Source organism: Maniola jurtina, chromosome 13 (genome assembly GCF_905333055.1).
Source record: "Maniola jurtina chromosome 13, ilManJurt1.1, whole genome shotgun sequence".
Lineage (NCBI taxonomy): Eukaryota > Metazoa > Arthropoda > Insecta > Lepidoptera > Nymphalidae > Maniola > Maniola jurtina.
In genome coordinates, this window is record NC_060041.1 from 3,765,454 (window position 1) to 3,777,500 (window position 12,047).

At 35.4% G+C, this 12,047-nt stretch overlaps 1 protein-coding gene across 2 annotated transcripts in view; it reads left to right on the plus strand.

Moving 5' to 3' along the window:
* Positions 1-22: 22 nt before the first annotated feature.
* Positions 23-12,047, plus strand: part of LOC123871064 — a 14,883-nt gene continuing 2,858 nt past the window's right edge. Inside the window, exons 1-3 of one of the 2 annotated variants that reach the window (XM_045914630.1) lie at positions 23-213; positions 9,467-9,581; positions 11,847-12,038. In XM_045914630.1, the coding sequence (XP_045770586.1) occupies positions 9,490-9,581; positions 11,847-12,038 (284 nt within the window). In that variant the 5' untranslated portion in view covers positions 23-213; positions 9,467-9,489. The other variant, XM_045914629.1, reaches the window with a different exon arrangement.

Below are 12,047 nucleotides of genomic sequence, written 5' to 3' on the forward strand. Positions count from 1 at the left end.
GATCAGGATGATGATGAGTTAATGATAATTTTCTAAACAACGAACAATTAACAAAATGACAAATGAAAATGACAATGGCATAGTTTACGCAAATTGATTGCGCGGAGGTTTTGAACTTGTGACCTCCATTGTTGTCCACTGAATTAGGTATGTCGAAGAAGTCCACCGTGCACGATCACACCTGCGCCGATTCGCAGATTCAAACTTAGAAAGGTAACTTTTTATTCCAGCATGAATTTGTACAAGGTTGTAGTGGAACAGTTGTGTTCAGTGTGCTGGCGCATGCGCACGTATTTCGTTTGTAAATATATCCAAGTGAAACGCTGATTTTCGCGTCCCGTTAGTGCACTCGTTTATTCCACTGGAAAGGATTTGTTTGAGTAAGTATATTATAATTACTATTATTACGTTTTATATTACTTTGACACAGCTCTTGTTTCTTACATGATCGTTGATTTGCGATTTCAATCAAAAAAAAAAACCAAAATGTAACTTACATTTAGGTTTCTTTTTTGGAAACTCATACGCATGCTCAAAAAGGGTTCAGCAATCAAGATTTAAGGATGACCTTATATTTGGCGGTTTCATTTTCTTCCTCAATAAGATCCATTTCCCTATTATCAAGTAGAGAGATAGACACCTATTGACATACATAATATAAAAGTTAGTTAGCATGGTAAGCATGTTTTGTATTTGCTGATCATAGCATACGAGGTATCAATGCTGATTCGCATTTTAAGGTATTTTCAATTTCGGGCCAGCAGTTATCGGCGCAGCAATAGGTATCTACTTCAGCATTTATTAAACTACGATACCTATTTCTTTTGAAAACAATGTAGGTAAATCTTTACTCCTGTGTTTATTTCAAATCTTGCATCGACTTTTTCAATTACTTCTGCTTGCTGAACCGATATAGGAAACTTGGCTTACGAATTTATCTCTATGATAGATAACACAACATTATCTACGTGAACTCCGGGACCGGGTCTCAATCCTGATGCTGGAGACGTACTGTCTTGTTTTGCTGCGAACAAGAATGTACTAATTGTGATTTGTATTTGGGCAAAAACTATAGATCATTATTTTGGGTTGTTGATTACCCAAGATAATGATTTAGGTAAAGTTTTTGTTTCCTCAACTCTGATGTCAACTGTGAATATATATATTTGTTATTTATAAATTGATAACTATATTATTGGGAGAAATAAAAATAATGTACCTACTTCAAAGTACATTAATTAATTAATTGTTCTTGATTGGGTTAAGAATCAGCACTAGATAGGTAAGATAGGTAGGTACGAACTTTCTTTTTTCATTTCTCTCGTTATAATGAAACCGTATTAATAATGGGTAACGTTGTTATATAAGAATATTCAAAATCATATGAATAAATTTAACTATTCAAATAAGTAATGAAATCTTAAAATTATGAACGTGTATGTAGTTAGGTGCACTTACCTACATAATATTACGTTTGACTACAATTTTCATAGTAAAATGGTGTGAGATTATAGATTTTAAGTTTTAATTTATAAAGAAAGAGTCAAATTAATCAAAAAGTCTTCGTGTTTATAATGCATATTCATAGCACTGATTATATTCATCATCGTCATTATCATTATGATCAACTCACCGCCATTCCACTGACCTGAGGAGAGGACAGATCTGAGCACTCATATCTTTACACGAGTCTCCTCTCAGAATGGTTTAAGCCATAGTCTGTCACGCTAGCCCAGTGGGGATGGGCAGATTATGAAAAAGTAATGGAGAACTCTCAAGTATGAAGGTTTCCTCCTGATGTTTTATTTCACTGTTAAAGCAAGTGATTATATTTTAATTGTAAAATGCACATAGCTCCAAAAGTAAGAGATGTGCGCCTGGGATCGAACCCCCGACTTTTCAAATAAAAGGCCGACATCTTAACCACTAGGCTATCACCACTGATATACATTCTTAGATACGATATATTCTTAGATGCGATTTAATGCGCTATTTTTCCTTATGCGTTACTGAGCATAATTCTAATTAATTGCATAGAATGTGTTGGGTCGATACAGTAATTATATGCCAATATATCTTCTGACACCGACATGAACCAAGGTCATTTCAAATTGCATAGTAGCTATTACATTACACCATTTAATTAATGATAATTTTGTATGGTCTAGTGCAGATCATAAGTAGGTGTCTGCAATGTTCTGTTAAGAATGTGGTACTTACAGGATAATATGACAAAAATATTAAGGAGAATCACTGATTAGAAACTTCTTCGATTCTATCTAGCTACTTATACATATAAAACCAAGCCAACCACTGAGCTATTGAGGCTCAAAATAAGAAAATTTGGGCACAAACTTTTACCATATCATTATTCCACTTTATGGATAAGAAAAGTGACTGCAGCAGAATAGGCGCTTTTAACAGGTAGATTATAACTGGTTGATCCGGATTTTGTTGATATTTTCTAATCAGATGACTGGTGTGCCCAAAAGGCCCAAAGGTATCTGAGAATGACGATGTGCTATTACCGTAATGTCAATTAATGTATAGAAATTAAGTTTAATTAAGCACCGCACGTCACCGAAAGCAATTTCACTCTCACCACCTGGGTGCACTTTGTGCCAAATCTAACCGCCCGTTGTGCCAAATCCTTTTTTCGCACATGCAAACTGTGGAATCAACTCCATTTCGGCGATGATCCCACTAGATTATAACATAGGGTTGTTCAAGGGGCGGATCAACAAATTCCTGAAAGACCGGCAACGTATTGGCGGTTCCTCTGGTGCTGCAAATGTTTACGGACGCCTGCTTGTTTGCTCGCTATTTTTATTTTAAAAAAATGTTTCCAGGTAGAATATCACGAAAAATATACTTATTAAAAAAGTAATCTGACTGACCGACATACCAACGAACAGCTTTTAACAGTTGGGTCGATAGAAACTTAAATTTTTCACGTTTGCATGTAAGCTTTCTTAATCACCCTATCCCGGCTAAGAAAAGATTAATCAAGGAACCCAATACCAGGGGCTTAGTTCGCTAAAATCCTTTAAAACATTATGTCGTAGACCTACAAAGTACAGCATGCGACATGTACGGTCCGCCCAGTCGCTACTAAACATGCAGGAATCCTCAAGAGATGTTGATTCGACTATACACAATTATTGCAAAGTCTGCATCATTGCATTGTGGTCAACATCGCAGGATGCTCTGGTGGCGGAGTCAAACGTACCTTGCACTCAAGGTTTTACAAGATTTGTGTGGTTTTGTGTGTCTGTTACGTATTGCTTGTAGCGAGAGGGCGAGCATGTTGCACGATACCATACAGATTTGTTTTGGCGGATTATAGCGATGCCAAGCGCAAAAATCTTGTAATCCATGAAAAATTTGTTCTATTTTATGAAAATACTAGATTCATAATGAGTTGTTGCATCAGAGAAGAATTTGAAGTTAATAAACGCAACATAAACACGGAAACACATTCGCAAATCGGCTTAAAACTCGAAGCGTGGCTGAGTACTTACCTGTTACGTGCCTATTACGTGACGGATGACTGCTGGTTTGGTTGCGGTCACGCCACCTTCGTAACTAGGCTACTGAACGATAGCATACCACGCTACACTAATAGCTGAGGAGATAGTGGGAAAATTAGGGAGGTACCTATCAGCTGACAGTCTCTTTTGTCTCACTTTACTAAGGAAAATAAATTTCAATGGGGGAGGAGGTGCTTGATGTTAAATTATAATAATAATAATAAATTGTTTATTGCAGCCAAAATTTTACAAAAGTTACAACTTATTCTAGACAAAATTACAACTAAAACAACTAAAATATAATTTAAAATAATTTAGTATAACCTAATAAAACTGACAAAACTAGCACAAATTATATTGTTGATCCACTGTCCCTAAACTCGGTAAACCTGTATCTTAGGCGACAGTGCTCTCCTTTACTAATTGAGTCATAGTTAATAGTTAATATGTAATACATAATTTACTTTGAATAAATTGAAGTACTTTTTCGTAATTTGAGTATGGAAAAGTAGCCAGACGTTAAAGGGAGAGACGATTGGCAAAAGCTGAGTTTGTACTAGATTCTGCCTTCATCTTATTACAGAAAGGTAGACTATATGAGAAATGCTTGGTATCTGAAAGCTGATAATAATTTGTAGTAAGGTTTTCTTTGTCAGGTGAGCATGTAAAATAGAACTTGGCATCAACTAATAGTTTAAGTAGTATCTTGTGAGCTGATCACGGAAAATTTGACTTTATTGGGAAATCTGAAGAGTTGCTTGGTGTCCGCTGATAATTTGCAGTAAGGTCTTCTTTGTCACCTCGGCATGTGAAAAGTTTGGCGCTAACCACGGGCATCATCTACTAAATAGTGCCTTAAAAGTTATGTTATAATCGTCTTATAAGAAGTTCTGAATGAATTGACACTTACATTATTATGTTTGTAAGTGGCTAAGTAACTATCAATGGTAAATGTACATAAGTATATACATAATAATGTCGTAAATATTTGTCTCGATCTCACGAGATAAATACTGCAGGTACTGAGTACCGTTTCGCAGATTGGAACTTGAACTCGAAACAAAACAGGTTTTCTCGATCGTCACTTTTATCCTAACCCAGGTGGTTTCTTTACAAAATTTTCACAGTACTTCTAAGTTACCATTTAGATTATTACATTACATACATTATACCCACCAATCTCCAATTACCATGAAAATCCTGGACGCGGATATAGGATAAGTAGGTACTTTTTATCGCAAAAAATAAAAGTTAAGGTATTTGACATACTTGCATCCACATCGATAAAGTCGCTGGCGCTAGCGAGTACTTACAACTAAAATAAATAAATAATTAAGGTAAGAAATCTAACCTGCGCGACCGCAATGCCATTTGCCACCAAGTTTTGTATGGATGTGAAAAATCGAATGCCACGATATTATGCAATGCTTGCAATGGAACCAAGTCATGAAGGCTGTTCTGCTTCCTTTGTAACTGTTTTGTCTATATTTTTGATTGATATTAGAAATTTAAATTATTCACTAAGACGTTCAGCTCGTGTAGTGGAGGGAATAAGCTAGATCAAAACTTTAACTGTTTAGTGGGCAAGCTCCTCAACACAGATTTTTCTTGAGTTGTTCTAAGCCTAGAAATTGCCTAGTCCAAAGTCAAAACTCAGTTTTTAGCAATTCGGCTTTGGCCTAGAAAATGCACTTTTATATTGAGCTGAAATATTTTAGGCAGAAGCCGAAGTACTGTTACTACTAATTTTATGTAAGTAAGTACGAAGCGCCCTGGGCATTCCTGAGGATTGCTCAGTTCAATCGCTATATGCCGGCATTTCGGCTTTGGATCATAATATTTAGATAACAGTAAATATCATTACATTATTTAATACATACATATATAGTGGAAAATACGTATTCGTTTATTTTGATGGTTTTTTTAAATTTCGTATTTTTTGTATCATTCAAAATCAGAAAGAAACCTTTTGAAGCGTGGAAATATTTGCTCCCTATTTTTATTAAAAAAAAATACAATTGCATTTAAAAAGTAACGTAGGTAGGTACTGCAAATCTTTTGAATGCATTTTTACTATAGTGCGTATTTTATTTCTTCGTTGATAAGCGTTATTGTTACATTGCCCTTCCTGAGTGATTGTGGTTTAGGTATAAAAAAATATAAGTTTCGTGATAATTTCATGTTTTAACACGATTTTATTAACTCGCTTTCTTGTGGGTCTGTTTACTCTTGTCGTACTTTTGTAGTAGTCTTGTCGTAGATTTGTCGTAGTCTTGTCGTAGCCTTCTCATTATAGCAGTTGTTGTCTAAACGTGGTATTAAAAAAAATAGTTTCTAGCTGAATAATTAACTATCTCTAAATACCTACCTACTATATAAAAGGGAAAGGACTGACTGACTGACTGACTGATCTGTGAACGCACAGCTCAAACTACTGGACGGATAAGGCTGGGCATGCAGGGCTAATATAGAATCAATACTTTTACATTTTAGAATATGGGTAATAAATTATAAAGCTAGGACCTGAGGACCAAATATTGATAAGAGATAACACGTGCTACGTGTAGTTGCACGTGCTACGAACATTTGGCACAAAACTAAGCTATTTTCTATCGTAATTTAATTGAGGTTTTCTGTTGTTTTCCTTATTCATTTTACTAAACTGTTGCTATTAAAAAACAATTAAGCCTACCTATCTACAGAACTTTTTATCATATGTAATATGAGTAGGCTAGTTGTATGAGATTTGTTTAAGAAATGCACTTTGTTTATCAACAAATAATAATATAGAAGTGTTAAGTAGGTATAAGCCTTAATTTACTGCTTTTAATTGAATTCGTTATATTAAAGTTCTTGTTTTACCTAGGTACTCTAATTAAGAAAAGTAATATTTGCTTATAGAAAAACCTTACTGAAATAAGAACTAAGAAATACCTACCTATAAACCAGCCTATGAGATACTTTTCAATTCAACTACTTACTTAGAAAGTATATAGTTATTTATATCTACTTGTATAAATTAATTTAGGTAGATACCTACCTCGGTACTCGTATAAAACAGCAGATTTTTTTAACGATTAATATTTTCGAGAAACTGTTAAAGAACGTGGTAAACGTTGGCTTTTAATTCGGGAGGTCGGGGGTTCGATCTCGAGCACGCATCTCTAACTTTTACATCTTTCGGAGTAACTGAAATGAGCGTTTTAAGCTATCAAATATCTACAAGTTGACCCTTAACTACGATCTCACCTGGTGGTATCTAAGTGATGATGCAGTCTAAGATGAAAGCGGGCTAACTTGAAAGGATTATGACGGTTTCTATAATATTCATATTCGCTAATCAGTGTCTGGTATGTCTGCAGGGCCGAAGCTTCTCATCAGACCAGACCGGAGACAATGTAGAAATGATAAATTATTAGTTTACACCTGCCTGGAATTGAACCCGGAACTTTCCAATTATAAAACTACAGCGCTCACCACTGCACCAAGGAGGTCGTCAACACGTGTAAAATTTGGCAAAAAGCGGTTTTAACACGCACAATTCATGCAATTTTTAAGGTTCCGTACTTTAAAAGGAAGAAAGATCACTTCGTTGTCTATCTGTCTGTCTGTCTGTCAAGCTTCTTTTCTCAGATACGCATGGAAGGTTCACGTTGAAATAATATGAAGTAAATACCTACTTAAATGTGCAATACCTTGAGACTGTGAAAAAATCAAACTTCTTAGTAATTGCAATCAAATGATACGGCCGTTTTGCTGTATATTATTTTGACACTCGCGAGGACAAGAAGCAGTGTCTTATACTATACTTATGTCAAGTAAAGGAGAAAATCCGAAAGCCACACAATCCGAATGCAACATATAATTACACATCATATCCTTCAAAGGTACGGAATCCTTAGACACGAGTCCGACTGGCACTTGGCCGGTTTTTTTAAGCCACACACCCCAATTTCATGCAGGTAATTAACAGGCGATTACTGAAAGTGTTCCGTGCGTTATGACCCAATAGATATTCGCATCACTGCGCATCTAACGTATGACCGAAATTGATTCGTTTACCGTGCAACAACTTGTTTTTGCGTTGCGCGTAAATTGCGTGTTTCATGATAGAACTATTTTTATTATGCAATCCACAGATGCAATTCGTCGATTTTAGGTGGTTTTATTTCGTTTATAAACAGTGGATACTCGTATAAGTAGGTTAAAAGTTAAAATACAGAGTGTAACCAGAACGCTAGCAAAAACTTAGCTTTATTATTACTACCTTAACACAATCCAATGTCGATAACCATTTGCCTTAATTTGTACTTTTAGTGTTTTTCAAACCCGCATTGTATATATACCATGCAAAACTCGGGTGGTCAATGCCCCACCAACGACGCGGCATTGACGTCGAGTGACCTATTTACGGAACGTTGGTTGACCTCTAACGTCAGTCAGATGTTTCTTGATTACAGACTCTTTGATAACGGACGTTTTCAAGTACACATGGGAATGATAAGAACCGCGATTTGACCAAATTATCGATGAAAATTTGATATTTAGACTGTATGTCAATTAAAAGTAAAGGAATATTTGTTTCACAATTTTTGGAAATTATAAGCCTTAAGGGGTATGAAAAATAGGGTATGAAATTATCGTTGAAAGCCAGTCATTTTTCAAGCTATGTCAATGAAATTTGGTATTTGGGCTTTCGGTCAAAACTGAAAAACCTACTTATCTACTTAAATATTTCAGGATTTTTGGATATTCCCCCAACCAATTTTCAAAAAGTCACACGAGGGAAGCCAGTGCGGGCCAGCTAATATCTGAATTTAAAATAGAATTTTTTTCTGACCTTGGTGAGCACGTGTTCGATGAGAGATCTAGGCTATTTTCAATACATCTTCACTCGAGTAGTTATGTATAGGTGAATTATAGGCGAATACTCCTTTTGTTGAAGCTAGGTATAAGTACTTTTTCTTTTATAGGGGTCCGTATCCAAAGAGCAAAAGATATTAACTCTATATACCTATATCACTCTACCCTCTGTCCGTGTCAGTCCGTATGTCATGGACTCTAGCTCGTAGAGTTCCAGACCTGAAATTTGGATATTTTGTGTAGAATGTTTAAATCTAATCAATTTTTAATTGTTATTAAATAAAGACTGAAAATAATTGATATACACTTTTTGTAAATTCTCATAAGTATATCTATGTATATCTACAATAATATAACTTTCCCGTTAATTAGTACAAGTAATGTTTACAGTGGTAGGAAAAATAAAGCCCTGACCCCTGACCCATATACCTAAAATTTATACGTACCTACCAGTACCTACCTACAGAATATTAAATAATAATTATACTTACATGACTGACACTGAACTTTTTCTTTTTCATGCCGAAGGCACTTGTGCGATCCTTATTTGGGTTAAAAACTACGCGTTTTAATAAAGATAATTGATTTACCTAGTTAGCCTTGACTGATACTTACCGTACCTTGACTGGTACTACGGTTAATTTGGATAAAATTATGTACCACAGGTACATAATTTTACAGGTAATTACAATGATGCACGACCTTTTTAACGGAAATCGGTTGTAAAAAGTAACCTTTTTATTCTTACAAAATATTCGATCATTAACAAAACGACCCATTTTTACAAAGGTTGTGTACGTAATTTCTATATAATATATAGATATTGACTGACTGACTGACCTATCAACACACAGCTCAAAGTAAGTATCTACTTACCTACTGATGGATGGATCGCGCGGAGTCGGCATGTAGACATCCATTGAGAAAAGATTTCGTGGGTGAAGTCGCGGGCATATGCTAGTGAATGAGCATGTGGTAGTGATGATGAGGTCTTCCAGGACGTAAGGAAGCAAGACCACATAATAGGGAATCAGTGAGCAATCAGTAATTAATTATATTTTTATTGGTTTCAGGCGGCCAGTCGGCGCTGGAAGTGATGTCGGCGACGAAATACTCTCACCCGTTCCTGAACGGCTTGAAGCCGATGCCCGAAGGCTTCGAGGATGAAATACAGCAAATTCGGGAATGGTGAGTACATATTTTACTCTCTTTATTTTTGAGATTTTTTTTTCTCAACAGTTTCTATGTAGCTTTGAGGAAGTATATTATTATATTCGAAAATACCTTTAAAAATTAAGTTACAGTTACCTTAAACCTCGAATGGCGGAATTTAATTAGTACGTTCCTTTATGTTTGATAAATGGATTGAGTGAAGATCCTCAGCGATAAGGAGTATGACGAGTAGAGAGAAATTCAAGTAAAAAAACGCGTGCAAATAAGTCGCGTGAATGGCATACCATGGTCACTTTCTCTTGCGAAATGGACGTAGAAAGCAAAATTACACAATAATTTGATGATTGTACAAAACCTGCTCACGTCCTTAGAATATAATTATTATATTAGAAGTGCAAAATTGTGTGGATGTGTCACGAAACACTGTGGTTGTTGCAAGGTTTAATGATAACGGCAATTATTATTGTTAAAGCTTTTAGGGTGAGATCTATAGAGAACACTCTGATTTTGCTTAGACTTAAGTTTTTTTTTAAATGGGCCAGAGCCAATGTATCTCTCACATAAATCTGTTTCGTTTCAATTCAATCAGCAAAGTCAAAATGCGCTCTATAGCCTTAGATAACCTATGCTGAGATTGACCACTATCGACTGAGCATCTAACCTCTTTAGCTGGCTTAGCATAGCTTATATGCCAAATACGAAATGCTTAAATTCTTCTATTAGGACGTTCGAGCACCCGAGCACTCGAGCGTCTTGATGGTCTATCAAGAACAGCAATTTAACCTTATCCTAAGCCGCTAAGAGTGAGTTGCTCAGGCGAAATAAAGTAGGTAAATTTTAGGACAGCAAGGTTAGAAGAGCTATTATAAAATTCGAAATCGATTGGTTGGATGACCGTAACAAAATAATCTTGATGATTTAATTTTTATTCCCTTGAATAACTTAAATTTAGTTTCAAAAGTAGGTATGCAGGTAAGTAGGTCATAAACTCATAACATGCCTGGAGTAAAAAAAATTAACTGAGCACGGGTCTCCTCTTAGAATACCTACTAAGAGTTTGGCCAAAGTCCACCAAGCTGGCCAAGTACGGGATTGGCGGAGTTCACATAACTTTGAGAACATTATGGAGCTCTCAAGCATGAAGACTATTATCTTCACGATGTTTTCCTTCACCGTTTTTAAGCAAATGATATTTAATTGCTTAAAAAGCACACCGAAAAGTTAGAGATGCGTACCCAGGATCAAACCGCCGACCTCCCGAATGGATAGGAGGCTGAACTAGGCTACAACCACTAGGCTATCAGTGCAATAAAAATATGTAAGTACTAATTTAATAGATAGGTAATTACTATTAATTAAATTACGTTATGAAATAAAATGTTCATGTTCTTAAACTAACTTACTTCCTACTTAAAAATTCTGTGTTAAATTGCTTGTAGGTACTAATTGCAAAATAAAGAAATGGTTTATAGTATTTTATTTAGTTTCATTTCTTTTGAATACTTAGATCAAAAAGATGAATCGGTGCATAATTTTGTGTAACTTTTCAAACGAATGGTATTATGCACTTTTGTGAAGCCTCAAGTCTTCTGAACTTGGTATAATAGCAGAATTTGACTTGCCAGTTCTATTATATTTTGTGGCTTTTATTTTAATTCACCCACGATTTTTTTATACAACTTTGGCATTCAGTCATTCGAATTTTGTATATTTCATGTCAAGTAGGTCAAGTACACAGTGGGTATATGGTAGGTATACAATGATAGTAAGCTTTTCTGTTTTGCTACGACAATGTCATAGTTTTCAGTTTTTCGCCATCTGTTTATTTTTTGGATGAGTAATAGGCACCTATTGTTGTTTTAAAATACAGACCGTTGGTTTTTACAACGTTAGATACTTATCTATCTGTACTACTGTCGTTTACACTTTGCACTGATTTGCAGTTTGCCTAGGTATTGATTATTAATAAAATTTATTTTTATTCTCTGAAATATTCTGTAGGTAAATAAATCCAAAATAACAATCGTATAAACTTATAAAGGCTTTAACGTGATAGAGCGATCATCACGAATTATTTGCGCGAATTTAATTCGAATTGGCTATCAAAGTCAAACATGGATGGATACATAATACCTATGTATAATAATAGTTATCTTACGCGAATATCACTACTACCCATGCAAATTCCAATATCGCCGACAAAATTCGCCTGTGATCGCGTAATCGCGTTTTATGCTAATTAGCGAACAAATTATACTTAGTTTCAAACGATTTTTTCAGGATGAAAAGTCAGCCTCACCTGCCCTACATATCGGACGAGTACGTGATCCTCTTCCTGCACTCCAACTACTGCAAGATCAAGGAGACGAAGGACACAATCGAGTGCTACTTCACACTGAGGAACAACTCCCCTGACATTTTTACCAATCGCGATCCACTGTTACCGAAGAATAAAACCATATTGGACATCACGTATGTATT